This window comes from Zophobas morio, unplaced genomic scaffold (genome assembly GCF_036711695.1).
Source record: "Zophobas morio isolate AGI-343-1 ecotype UQ-CSIRO unplaced genomic scaffold, CSIRO_AGI_Zmor_V1 ptg000007l, whole genome shotgun sequence".
Lineage (NCBI taxonomy): Eukaryota > Metazoa > Arthropoda > Insecta > Coleoptera > Tenebrionidae > Zophobas > Zophobas morio.
This window is the reverse complement of record NW_026972112.1, coordinates 10,689,453-10,703,615: the sequence shown is the minus strand read 5'-3', so window position 1 is coordinate 10,703,615 and position 14,163 is coordinate 10,689,453. Positions and strand designations below refer to the sequence as shown.

Here is a 14,163-nt window from a genome sequence, read left to right as displayed (position 1 = left end):
CCCCACCATTCCTAGAACCGCCATTAATAACAATCATACAATCAGGAAGACACAACGATAAAACTTAACGTACCCCACATTTTCAATGCCAGAATTACAATCGCATTTATTATTCAAAAACCTACGACTATTTTACTAAATTATTCAGCGCCGTCCCCACCTCCACCGCCCGTCACGTTCGAACCCCGCCGCCGCAAAAACGGGCCTCGAGTTTCCACCTCACCAAAACAGAACCGAACGTAAATGACGCTTATCAAGCCTGCAGTGATTACGGCTTTCATTCTAATCCGAATTGATTTCTTTAATCTCCCCGAGGGATGATCTTACGTAAAACCTGTCATCTCACTTGTTGCCTTTGACTCGTTCGCAGCGAAGCCTTTGAGCTCGATTTTTTATTCAAATGAAACGTTAGTCCATCGGAATCGTCTTCTGCATTGCGATAAAAAAAAGGATTCAATTCGGAAGCCGCGCAGATACGCGGAATTAAAAAGAGTCAAGACACCCCAGGAGAGGAGGACGCCATTGTGATGGGCTGGAGAGGTCACGCGGCAGGGGCGGCAGGACACGTGCGGGAAAACGCGCACGGAGGGTGGCGAGGTGAAATAATTTTTTCTGATTACTGGGGGTGCGACGCAATGGGGCACTGTCGAGGGATGTTGCTTGTGGTTTTCCTCTAATAAACTCACATTGTTTTAAATTTGACACAAGATATATTTTTTTTAAATTGGTGCTATTTTAAGTCTATTCAACAAGATGGTGTACCGCCTCATTGTATTTTTATAATGAGCGTTTTTTTTCATTTGGACATTGTGGGTTTTCGAGGTCATCATTTCGCACAAAGTTAATCCAAATCTGGTTCGACCCCCGGTTTGCTTTGTTTTTAGTTACGCCTATGCTTGGGGGTTGTATCCTTAAACTGTGTTCGCTTTGCGATTAATAATGGAGTTTGTATGGGCGGTGCCTGTTTAAATTCATTTAAATGTATAAAGCATGAGCCTGCAAAATTCGAATACAAGTTCCAGACAAAAGTTTAATTAAATTATGCTATGAATATTCTCGTCAAACAGTTTCCGGTAGAGCTTTGCTTATTGAGCTCCGGAAAGTGATTTCTTGTGCCTTCTTTTGGTAGTTGCTGTTGTTTTCTCTCTTCTGTGTCGTGCTGCTAATTAAAAAAAATGAACCTTAGAGCTAAAAAACCCGTCACGGTCATGCAGTTATTATACATCATTATTGTTTAAAGATTATACATATATTAAATATTGCACCGGTCGTTCAATGTCAGGCAATTCAACGCATTTCGCATAGGTAAAGTGATAAAATCCAAAGTATAATTTAGTGCATTTTGTTGTCCAGTGTAACACTTGCGATACTTTACTACATACATATGTGTGACAAATATCTGGAAATCTGGAAAAGCGTATGTATAAATTTAATAAAAACAACATGTGTTTTTCCAGATTGTTTCGTTCAATAATAATTAATTCTAATTTATGAAAAAATTATCCTAATGAATGCAACAATTATAATGTTGTTACCTTATTTAGTAAAAATATTTGAGAAATTGTTAATGATTTAAATACTCAACTACTTTGAAGAATATAAATTTTTACGAAAAGGCAGTTTGGTTTTAGAGTGGTCCATAAATATCTCATGCAGTAATATTTCAAATAAATATAATTATAATTTGTTTAGAGCAAATCAATTACTACAAAGCCACTTTTGTTTTTGTGTTACATCAAATAACTTATCTGATTTTATTCTAGATGTGTGCACTGTACTTATGAAGACGATACGAATATTGGATACCCTGACACAGTAAAATTGTAAAATGTTAAGCAATTTTGATTTTGTTTTCCAAAAGTGTAGGGCAAAAAATCAGAAAGGATTCATAAGGTTACCGACGGAAATAAGAGACCTATTGTTTTTTATTCTAGTATGATACTTCTGTCTGTATAGCACAAATAAACTATATCATTATGAGTTGTGTACCAAATTCTAGGCAGCAGCTTTTAGACACTATTATTCAAGGTACAGAAATTATTAAGAGAAGACAGATTTTTTTTCATAAAGGTTAAAAAAAGTACCTATCTGATGGTGACGCATTTATCCATTTCATCTAAATTCCTAAAAAAATTGCTGTTATCACCTGCTGGGCCGACGCGGCTACGACCTGGTTCCCCAGACCCTCGTGCGGTAGCTAACTGACGTTGATTAAAATATGAAAATTTTCTAGCTCTCGTCCCCATTAAAGTCCTCATCAAGTAGAACACGACAACAGCAGACAATTCCTCTTGAAACGAAGGTTATTTATGTCACAATATTTAATTGATGTAACCTTAATTGAGTCTGGAATGAGCGGAAAACGTACGAGAAAATTCAATATGGTGACGTCGCTCCTATCCCTCCAAATCCCACCAAAATAAATATTTAATTAGGAATAGTTCGGGTCTCGGGCCGCATAATTTTCCCCGTTTTCTCGAATTATGACACACGAAATTGGCTCATTCTTGCCCGACCCTATTCAAACAACCCTAGCGCGACTAATAGTTTTTCAACCCTCACAAAGGAACTAATTAATGATAGTTTTTCGGCAGTAGCCCAGTTCCGCCTTTGCTCGCCTCGTTTCTCATTTTTTCGGCTAAAAAACTTTTGATGTTGTTTGGGACCAACTCCCATTAAAAAACTGGGTAATTTTGATTTTTATTTGGGCTGTGCTATGGCAGCACTTGTTATCAATTGACGATTTACCGATTATTTTCTGGTTCTTTTTTTGAAAATAAATAATTTTAGAAGGAGTTTAAAATTTTTAAAAGTATTTTTTGTCGGATTCGTTATGGGAGCACACTATGTAAGAACTTTCAACACGACTAACAGTTTTCTAATGACAGTGGTCGCCCCGGCCCTGCCCCATTTTCCTTTCTCGAGAGTACAATGGTCTGGACGAGTCAATAAAAAAATTACAACAATTCGCTATTGAAACAGCGCGAGCAATATCATAAATAAGCCGACAGTCCTGTCCTGAGCCTTGGTCCTCAGAGTATTGATCCTGCAGCAGGATCTAGTCCCGCCCGCTAGCGCTCCTGCCACGCTCCTGCTGCAAGGAGTGCTCCTGCAATCGGTTATTTCGGGCAATTACACCGCGAGACCTTTTTCCAATTTAATTAACTTTACAGCTGTTTGGGCTATGATGGCTATTCAAAAGTTAATTATTTTCGGGGGCGGCGGCGGCCGGGGCTCGTTAACACCACCGAAAGAGTTGGTGCGGCGGCCGGGTTTTTACGGGGCTTAATTTACATTGTAAGATTGAGATAGTGAGAGGGATAACGTCGCGGGGAAATTTATTTATTGGCCCGAGCGTTTTTATAACTGTTTTAGTGTTATGCTTGGCGAAGATAGGGTTTTTTGATTAATTTGCTCATTGCGGTTTATGGAAGTTTGGCCACAAGAGGTCAAAAAAGTGGGTAAAGCGACTCATTTCCCAACATTGTTACTTTTAACTACAATAGTATGTTATTATTATCATAAATATTGGTATAGTGTATAACAATAATATTTATTTGTGATATAAATACAGAATTAATAAATTAGACAGATATTCTAAAAAAAATAAAATAAAAAAAATAAAGAACTTTGTCTGGACCACCTTAAGAGCAGGAAGTATGTGTAAAAGAAAAAGCTTGGCATATCTAAAGTTACTGTGATTATTAAAAAAAATCTATAACCAAAACTCTTCATTTATTTGCAGGATTTTAAACCTTAATCAATCGACAGTTGCCTGAAGCTCCCCTCCGGGCCGAAATTACTTCCACAAGGAGCTTCTTTGCCCACTCTCTTGGACTCATCTGATTTAAATTTTTCCTGCTCCTTAAACCACTCTACATGTTCCTCCAAAGTAACCCAGCACTGTTGCATAAAATCCTCTAGTTTCCCGGCAGTACCTCCAATTTCCTCTGGTAGGAACTTCTTCGGTAAACATTCGTGCAGGGACTCCAAACTATCGTGAATTTGAACTCGCCTTATTACTTTATCTTTGACAAAACGACTCGCCCATTTGACCACCAAACCTACAAGAGGCGACGCATTTATCACATGGAACTCTTTAACTCTAACCGGCAACCCTTCCAGTGCACAGAATAAGAACCTCTTCACTGCCACGAGGGACACATTGCCCAAATTTTTCAGCTGGACAGGCGCAGCATCAACGACCAAAATATCGTGAACACCCTCTTCCTCCTGAGCTCGAATATCGGTCATCATTAGCACTATTTTACAAAAGTTGACGGTATCTTCCATTTGGAAATTACGTCCACGATACATCACCACCGTAACGCGTCTACCTTGAGGGGTCAAGATCGGAAGAACTGCGAACGACCTGCTACAATTAGTACTTTTCTCGACAGCTCAAACACCCACCAGATTTCGTAAATTCGTTGCAGCTCTGGCAGCGTGATGTCTCTCTTGGTGAAGAACTCCGGAAACGCGTTTTTCACGGTGAAGTAAGTATCAAGCCTCTTTTTAGTTTGTTCTAAGGAGAATTTGCTTCGGCGGAGGAAGTTTAGCAGCGTTCTCGCATCTAAAAATGGGACGCTAAAAAAAGTAAGAGGGTTGGTAGCTTACCGAAAGTATCTGGTAAGTGGGGTTCTTGCTGCAACCAGAGTTTGATGCTGTCAAGGTCGTGTAGGTTGGTACTAGTGTTTTCATTGTTCAGTTTTCGGAGGAGGGTTAGCTGTTCTGGAGTTGGGCGGATGAGGTTCATGCTTCCCCGTAAAAGTGGAAATGTATAATGATGGTTATTCTGCGGCTTACTACATATTATGAGACTTTTAGAATACGCAACTGATTGCAGTAATTACTTTACCAGCAGAACTGGATTCAAGGTGATCAAATTATATAAACATCGATATAAAGTAGTTAGTTTTATTTGTAATGGATGACTTTATTTATTACCCTTTTTGAAGCAATCGGAAAGAAGGAAGGTAATTATTGATCATATTTTAAGAACAATCTATATTATACAAAATAAATTAAATATTTTAATTTTCGGCTAAATTAAACCACTAGCTATTTGAGACTATTATATCTTAAAACAGCTTCTTTTCGTAAATTAATCATACAAAATCTAAATTTAGATATTTGTTTACTTCATAAAATTTTGAGTTGACGTTATCAAATTGTTCGTGGAGGTGGCTAGGTAAATTTTGCGTTTGTCTATCTACAGAATGTTCTTAAAATACAGTTAAAATTTCACAGGGACCAGTCCACAAATTTTAATTTTGTTTAATAAAATCGTCAACAGACGATAAACGGAAACGCACGGACGACCTACTTTTTCTTACTCTAGGAGTTGTGAAATGTCTAGAAAATGGGTCGGATGGGACCTTATTATAATACTTTCTTAGCTTACACTCGGGAAATAAAGAGCGAGACTCTTTGAATGTCATTCCCTTGATGTCTGTTCTGATTTTGGTGTCCTAGAAAACCAGGGTAGAAACTGCAATACTCGAACTGAACACAGGAACGTGTTCATTTCCTTAGACTTGGAATCATCAGGGCTAAAATGGTGATCTTTATAACAATCGTGAACGATTTTACGGGTTTTTTTAGATTATATGTAATACTTCTTTTATCATCATAACTTTATTAAATCATATTAGAAAAAAATACAGTAGGAATTAAAACACCGAACTAATTTCAATCAATCGTCAACCGTTTGAAAGTTCCATCCACTCCATACAGCCCTCCACAAGTTACATCTTTTTCCACACGCTTTGATTCGTCAGCCTTCAAGTCTTCTTTTTCTATAAACCACTCCATGTACTCTTCCAATGTACTCATCCACTGTTTTCTAAAATGGGCCAACTTCCCTGCAGTACCACCTAGCTCCTCCGGCAACAAATCTTTCGAAAAGCACTCATGCAGCGATTCTAAACTATCATGAATCTTAACACGTTTCATCAATTTGTCTTTGACAAAACGCGCGGCCCACTTCATCACCGCACTCACCAAAGGAGTGGCATTGATAATATGTAACTCCTTTATCCTAACAGGATAAGCTTCCAGCGCACAAATCAAGAAACTCTTGATAGTAGAAATAGAAACGTTGGGCAAATTTTTCAACAAAACAGCGCTTGCATCAAGAATATAGACATCATGAACCCCTTCCTCGACATAGACCCGAATATCGGCCATCATCACCACAATTTTCGCAAAACTAATGGTGTCTTCGGCATGGAAGTCGCACCTGGGGGAAGTTGCAACACAGATGCGTCGACCCTCAGGGCTGAGCACCGGGAGTGGTGTCCACGTGCTTTAAAAACGTGATTTCTTCGAATTTCTGGTTTGGTGTTAACAGTACTCACAAACTTTGAGGATCTAGTTGAAGTTCGGGCCTTGTGATGTCTCTGCGGGTGTAAAAATCTGAGAAGGCATTCCGCACCGTGAAGTACTTATCCAGGCGTTTTTTAGTTTTTTCCAGGGAGAATTTGCCCCAGCGGAGGAAATTCAGCAGGGCGTCGTCGTCTGGAATGATTTGGTTGACCAAAGAATACTCTGAGAGTCCTTACCGAGAGCATCGGGGAGATGTGGTTCTTGCTTCAGCCATTGCTTGATGGCTTCGAGGTCTCGGTCTCTGGACGCGATGTCTTCGTTGTTGAGTTTTCGCAGAAGCGACTGTTGTTCGGCCGTTGGAGGAACGAGAATCATTTTTATCTCACGTTCGCGTAGCGGCATCGGTGGGTTATATCTAGCGAGGCGTTAATTACTTGTTTGTACAAGAAAAAAAGACCTTTGAGGTTAAAAGTCCAGAAGTTACCTGTGACGGCGTCCTCGATCAAAGATAAGGAGTGGAAACTAACAATTATTTGTAAATGTTTAGTAATTGTAGGCTTTTAAGGTTGCATCATATTCCGAGAAATCGAAGAAAATATAATTGGATAACATTAGCCAAGAAGACGCGTTAGTTGTCTTGAAGTTATCTATTAGTTTTCAGAAAGTGGTACTGAGTTCTTTTGTTGTTTACTTACACTGTGGAAAATTTGTTCATATTTCTAAAAATTGTTAAAAAAATCTATAATTATTGTTATTTGCAGAGAAACAACACTGACCTGAATACGTTGGACTCGTATTTCTCAAAATCGAATAAAAATTTTTGATAGATTATTGTTTTATGGATGCCTTGTCTTCAATGATGAATTTCGTAGAAGTGAGGGTTGCTCAGCAGTTGGAAGAATACATTTTAGTACACTTTTCACAATTTACGTGATGTGTTCCTTGATGTACTGTTGTTTCGTAACTACAGTATTGCAATGTGTTGCGAAATGATGATTTAATCAATTTGTGGTAAGTGCGGAGGTGGTACTCGTTTGTTTGCCCAAGCTAAGAAAAATTATTTACCTTGAAAGAATTTACTTGGAAATATAATATTAATTAACATGCACTAGAGGTTAAGCATGAATAATGTTTCTTCAATTAAGTTTTAGTATCGTCATGAATTATACAGTCTGTATTAAATTAGAAAAACATTTTAGGAGGAAATTTAACAAAACTTGGTAGTTTAGTTTTTGTGTATGTTGCAGCTTAGAAAAACTCTAAGATACTTTGATCAGTAGAAAAAAGCTTCCCTCGCCACCGCTGCACTAGTAATACGAGTAATAACACATATTCAGTTTCTTAGATAAATTTTTTGTTATGACAATGGGAGGTGTCAATATAATCAATTAATCACCCAAGATTTTTTGAAACTATTTCAATTTTTATGTTACGGAAAATGCTATGTTCCGAAATTTTAAGACTGTAACTTATATATTTACTATAAAATAGTGCTATTCGTTTTTCAGTGTGCAAATTTATTAAACAACGGCACCGACATTCGCGTGTTTAAAAAAAACTGTTCTTTGTCATTCATTCATCAATAAAAACGTTGAAGCCTTTAATCGCTCTACATCGATTTATCAATCCTGTTTTTGTAACGCCTTTCTTTCGTAATTGTTTTGTTTTTGTTTTGCTTAATTCGTATAAAACGACTGCACAAGCAGCAATTTCTACAACATCTTTGTCGTCGTAAAACATTTTTGGAAACTAATTTGGCAGACTGATTTTAGAGTCATTACAAATTACGTAATAATCTATCTATAAATTAAATACGTTTTTTTAATGTTATATCTATGATTATGGTTATGTTATGTCGTTCAGTTACAGAAGTATATATAAATTGGACATTATTTGTCATAACTTTTACAACTTAGTCAATCATCAACTGCCTGAAACTTCCTTCCACTCCAAAAATATTATTCCTGTTTGTTCCCACTACCACTCGCTTCGACTCGTCAGCCTTCAATTTCTCTTGTTCTTTAAACCACTGTTTTCGCTCTTCCAGTGTAAGTATCCACTGTTTGCTAAAATCTATCAACTTTCCAGCAGTACCGCCGAACTCTTCCGGCAGGTACTCTTTCGGAATGCACTTGTGCAACGACTCCAGATTTTCGTGAATTTGAATCCGCCTTATTATTTTGTCTTTGATAAAATGAGACGCCCATTTCAACACCAAACTAACCACCGTGGACGCATTTACCACGTGAACTTCTTTCACTCGAACAGGGTACCCCTCCAGTGCGGACACTAAGAAATCTTTGATTGCAGACACTGGTACTTTGGGAAAATGTTTGATTTGAATTATGCTAGCGTCGATAATGTACGTATCAAGTGCACCTTCTTCTAAATGAAGTCGAATATCAGATATCATGAACACGATCTTGCCAAAATTGACCAGGTCTTCACTTTGGAAGTCGTCTCTTGGCGCACTCACCACAGTTATGCGTCTGGCTTTGTCCGTCATGAATGGTAAAACTGCAAACAAACTGAGGAAAACCTTGTAAAGTTTCTTAGCAATTACTTGTACAAGGACTTACAAGTAGTCGTGGTTAGATTTTAGTTCGGGGTTTGAGATGTCTCTGTTGGTGAAGAGGTGAGGAAAGGCGCTTCGAATCGTAAAATACATGTCCATGCGTTTTTTGGTTTTTTCCAGAGAAAATTTGCCCCAGCGGAGAAAGTTTAGTATAGCTTTGTCGCCTATAATAATTGAGACGAAAGTCGCTGTTAGAAATATTTTTTAAGTGCTTACCGAAAGCGTCGGGCAAATGCGGTTCTTGCCTAAGCCATTCTTTTATGGATTCGAGATCGCGGTCTCTGGTCTTGGGGTCATCGTTATTTTCTTTGCAAAGATACAAATACTGTTCATGGGTTGGAAGCATAAGATTCATTTTATTTCGTTCCAAAAGAGTTACACTTAATATAGTAAACGATACGTAGTTGTTTAGAAAAGCATATGTAACCAGCCTAACTAGGCTGGGGCGTGAGTTATATAAAAAAATAATATTTTGAAAAATTAAATTATCTTTAATCGGGTAGCGTGTTTTTATCTCGTCTTCTACCTGAGAAGTGTTAATCACACATCACAGAAAAATGGGAATTCTCTTACCTTTCGAAACTTCCCTTTTCGCTGCTCGAGGGCACGGAGTCACTCACTAGTACCGCTGTTTCAATGCACTATTATTTTAACGGAAGGGTTGGCCGCAAAGTCCGCAAAAAGAAAGTCCAACTTAGTTGAAAATCGGTCACCCTTATTTATTTACACACACTAATGAATTAATCAAAAATTTACACAAGAAAACCAAAATGAACAAGTGGATCACCGCTCGCGGTGACTTCCACAAATTTAGAAAATTAAAACAAATAAAAAAAATTAACACTGAACCAAAAATGAACACTAAGATACTTTGAAGCAAAATTTAAAACAAAGAACGCGACGAGAAGGAACGAGGTGCACACTACAAAATCCCGACCAGAGAACTGACAAAAATTGACCAAACTACTCTTTTATAATTTCGCCAAGAGTGGAGACTCCACCCGGCGTGAAGGGGCTAACAAAGAAAAACCAATGGGATGAAACTCCCCTGTGTTGGAAAGAAGTGCTTTCTCGTTCTCTCTCGTCTATACCAGCAAAGCCCTCAAATCGCCGTCGATTTACATATTCTTATCAAAAGTCCCTGACAATATCATTTACATTATACCATGAATCTATCGAACAGCTTTTTGGAGTGGCCACTGGCTCGCGACTTAACTAGGATAGCCAGACATAGATCTCGAACCCATCAAACGTTCTTTTACTGGTGACTCGGCTGTTTCTCACAGGTGGAACTGCAAACTTTATTCCACCTGTGGTGGGCCAGATCTATGTCCGTCATCCATCCGACTTTCTAACCTTTTGTTTTCTAAAAACATCTGTACACAATTATTTACAAAGTGAGGAATCGCATCACGCCATTTCGATAACGGGATCTCTCAAACAAAGCCCTTCTCTGCCTCTGTCCCCATCCATCATGGTCGCTATAAAACTGTGCCGTTTCTTGAAATTCGACAAAAGGGCTAGGCACGCTTTAAACTCAATTTACTTTTTTTAACGACTCCCTCGGAAAAGATTGGACATGTGGTACTATAAACTTAACCCGAGGGTCCAGTGCCACATGCAGAGAGGACAGGATATAGCTAGATGGGACAAAGGAAGTATATGGATCTATTTGTTGGGATTTTCTGGGAAGGTTCGGAAGAAGTGATTTTTAAGGGGTCGTTAACAAGAATTTCGACCCATGATGAACAGCCGAGACAAATCAGCTCGCGACAATGACCTTTTTGGGGTTGCACGTGCACTCGTACAAATGCACTTGTTACACATAGAATAAATTAAAATTCACAAACACTCCGTATGAGATACTCGTAACCAACTATTTAGGTGTAGCGGTAATGGACAGAGTGCATTCAAAGTCAGTTATTAAGTAATTATTTATTTATATTAATTAATTTCGAAACCTTGAAAATTCAAAACTTGTTATGATAAAATCGGATCGACTGGCAGGTGAATGATTTACAATTAATCAAAACTGGGTTAATTTTTTTGAATTTATTTTGAAAGTTTAAATGTCTATTTAGTCCAATAATTTTATAACCTCATGTCAGAGTTTTGCTATCTAAATTTTACTGGGAATTTATATTGTGACATGAAGCTTTATTTGTGTTTTAACAATGTCTCCATTTTTAAAAGTTACGCATGTGGGTTGCCGTAAAAGAAAATAAAATTTGTTAACAAAAATTGTTTCTTGTGAAACCTACAGAACGAATTTTTTTGAAATTTTGACAAGACGTTATGACCATTCAAAAGATTACAGAATATCAACCAACATTTATTTATTCATTCCCTATAGGAATTTGATGACGTCATCTTAAAAATTTATGAAATAAAGGTAGTTTGTGTTTTACTAATTATTACTACAAACACTGCTGAAAATGACAAATTCCAACAGTCTTGATCTCCAACAGTGTACTTGAAACAAATCATTAATAATAATGTATTCACAACCCATTAGGAAACATTAGTTAACATCTGATATTCATTCAAAAGTAATTACTTGTTTTTAGTTTGATAGTAAATTGCATTTGCTTATATATATTTATTTTTCTGGAACCTTGTGTTATGCAGAATAATGCAAAAAATTCATAACCTTCAGAATAATTTTTCCACTGTTTGTTATAAAACACATCTTATGCCAGTATTTGTTTTTTAAAACACACTTTGTTGCCTAGAATGATTTCATTTAAATTAATTTAAACAAATTAATTAGCTGTTGAAATCATTTGACATTTAGCTAATTATTGCATACTTATTAGATAAAGGCCCCAAGTGTTGTTTCAAGGAGATGGTGGTCCTCTCACTATGTTGTTGCAGTTCGTCAATATTTGAATAATAATTTTTAGAGTGGCTTCCAGACTCTGTGCCATCATTTAAGAAAATTAAATTTATAAAATGTATTGTAGATTTAGAAATAATAGAATTGGATTTTTTATTCTTATATTCAATTATAAAATATTTGATTATGAATGCATACATATTTCTACTAGATTAAATTACATTAGTTATTATTTGTTTAATGTACGTATGTCGTTGGTTGTGATACTTGGCACACGTCGTTACAACTGGCAAGTGGAAACGAATAAATAATTATACAGTAATATAGTACCTTCTTATGTGTCAATTACTGTTGACACGATTTTAATTATCACTTGTACTCATGTTTTTAATAATATAACTATTGACAAATTATACCCTTGGTAAACAGATAAATATGGGTTCTTCAAATACAGAATATGTCCATCACATAATTTCTGAGAAAAAAAACATATAACCATGATTTTTGCCGAGATACGCTTTTGATTAGTCGTCGCCATTTCAAATCAAGGTACCAAATCAGGTGTGTTCTAGGCGTATTGAAAGCGAGCTCGTTTTTATCATATGACGTTATTAATTAGACTTGACGATTATGAATAGACGGGGAACTTCCCTATGCTAGTGAATATGGCAGTTTCTTATTGTTTCAACCGTAACACGATCTCTAAATACCAAGGCTTTTTGGTGAAGAACCCATCGCTCGTTCCCCAAACGCTCTGCGGCATTTGCAGCGTCACAATTGCCCACATCCTCCGCCATCATCGCTTCCCATTAATTTACATCGAGTATCGCTTCTCCCATATTTATGTCTCCATTTCGATCGTGTGCTTTCACTACATTTGAAATTCATCGTGACCACCTGGGTCTACCGGCCATCATTAGAGGCCAGCCGTGAATAAACGTTTCCCAAATTACGCCATCGATTCTCGATTATGTAAATGTCCACATACAATACAACTTGACAAAATTCTTTAAATTACGTCTGACAGGACGAAGTTCGCGACTTTATTAGGCAGAAGCCGATAAAAAGGGACTGCATCGTGTGCTGCATCCAATCCGGCAACTTTGATTAATCTTACTTGGCTGGAACAGGCGAAGCTTAGTAATTCAAACTAGAAGTTCTTGCTGGATGTAGGTCGCTGGTTCATCTGTATGTGCAAGCGAATAAAGATTCCGAAGAGTTTTTGTTGACGGATTTAATGAGAAAGTTCGCGTGTTTTAGTTAGCTGGTTGCTGATCTGAAAGCTGCTAAAAGCTGTTGAGTTTTACAGTTATCGCTCATCCTTTTTTTGAAGATATGTTGGGTTATTCAAGTTATTGTGGCGGCACACAGTCGACGCGTCGCCGCTGGAATTTTAGTTAGTTTTTGTGAGGATCAAGTACAGAAATCTGGGTTTGTTTAAAGAAGATTCTGTGTTAACCAAATAGTTAACACAAGGAAATTATATTTGATTGATACGGATTATTCACTGGATGATATTCCACTAGCACTGAAAGAGATCATAAAAGATTTAGGAGTAGTTTTTGGTGGAAAAGTATCTTTCTCCAACCATCTTGATATGATATGTAGTTATGTCACCAAATTACTCGGCTTTGTTATGAGAATTCTCTACAATGCGCTTATTCTTACTAAAGTGGAATATCCTTCCGTAGTTTGAGGTCTATTAAACCACTGTTATGAGCTTGATTTAGAACGTGTTCAGAAAAAAGTTCTGAAATGTAAGTATATCGTTTAAAACTCATGGTATTCATTCAACCAGGGGACCGGATTACACTTCTCTGTTCGAGTAGTAGATATGGGTTTTTTTCTTTGATGAACAGACAGAACCAGAAATCTTCTTCTTTTCTGAATTTACCTACACTAGAAATAAGGGCCATAAAATATATTTACATATAAGTATGTATGTAAATTGTCCTGTAAATGAAACAATCCGTTGGGCATACATTTATTATTATTATTATTATTATTAACTTTACAAGCGTCAGATTTTAGGGTGCTCTTCGTGCATGTTCCGCCTCCATGCATAATTTACGCAAAATTCAAATGCCGGCGTTAAAACTTAACGTGCACTTTATTCACATCTGTTTTCAATAATTGAAAAGCAAAAGTATATTGCCGTTGCGCCTCTCTTAAGAGCTTTTCCTCTCTGCCACTGTCAGATTCTTTGAGATACGGCTCACATCTCCGACGCTCAAAATATTCCACCTGAAATAATGAATATTTATGGAACGAACAATGGGTGTTCTCGTCGTGTATTTGTTGGCGTTTCTTGAAATTATGTTCAAGCAAAGCAGAGAGCTTTATTTTGCTTTGTGGCAATCACGCGGCTCTTTTGATATTTTCTCCTACTTCGGGCGTGCCTTCGTAATGCAACGTTAAATATTCC

At 37.2% G+C, this 14,163-nt stretch overlaps 4 protein-coding genes across 6 annotated transcripts in view; all 4 read right to left on the bottom strand.

Annotated features, from left to right (window-relative positions):
* LOC135124509 (nephrin) overlaps positions 1-14,163 on the bottom strand; it is a 336,173-nt gene that overhangs the window by 103,893 nt on the left and 218,117 nt on the right. The gene's annotated exons all lie outside the window — the stretch shown is intronic.
* LOC135124505 (alpha-tocopherol transfer protein-like) lies at positions 3,673-4,756 on the bottom strand. Its single transcript, XM_064049616.1, has 3 exons — positions 4,690-4,756; positions 4,414-4,612; positions 3,673-4,372 (listed from the first exon to the last, which is right to left on the bottom strand). Exons 1-3 carry the CDS (start codon positions 4,754-4,756, stop codon positions 3,757-3,759), a joined length of 882 nt encoding a protein of 293 aa, XP_063905686.1. The 3' UTR covers positions 3,673-3,756.
* LOC135124511 (alpha-tocopherol transfer protein-like) lies at positions 5,634-7,303 on the bottom strand. Of its 2 annotated transcripts, XM_064049627.1 has the most exons (5): positions 7,104-7,303; positions 6,812-7,046; positions 6,564-6,742; positions 6,360-6,519; positions 5,634-6,307 (listed from the first exon to the last, which is right to left on the bottom strand). In XM_064049627.1, exons 3-5 carry the CDS (start codon positions 6,727-6,729, stop codon positions 5,692-5,694), a joined length of 942 nt encoding a protein of 313 aa, XP_063905697.1. In that variant the 5' UTR covers positions 6,730-6,742; positions 6,812-7,046; positions 7,104-7,303; the 3' UTR covers positions 5,634-5,691. The 2 variants fall into 2 exon arrangements, with proteins under 2 accessions (XP_063905697.1, XP_063905696.1); XM_064049626.1 differs by having other exon boundaries at positions 6,564-7,046.
* Positions 8,187-9,317, bottom strand: LOC135124513 (alpha-tocopherol transfer protein-like). Its single transcript, XM_064049628.1, has 3 exons — positions 9,119-9,317; positions 8,907-9,066; positions 8,187-8,855 (listed from the first exon to the last, which is right to left on the bottom strand). The coding sequence occupies exons 1-3, from the start codon at positions 9,255-9,257 to the stop codon at positions 8,240-8,242; spliced, it is 915 nt and encodes a 304-aa protein (XP_063905698.1). The 5' UTR covers positions 9,258-9,317; the 3' UTR covers positions 8,187-8,239.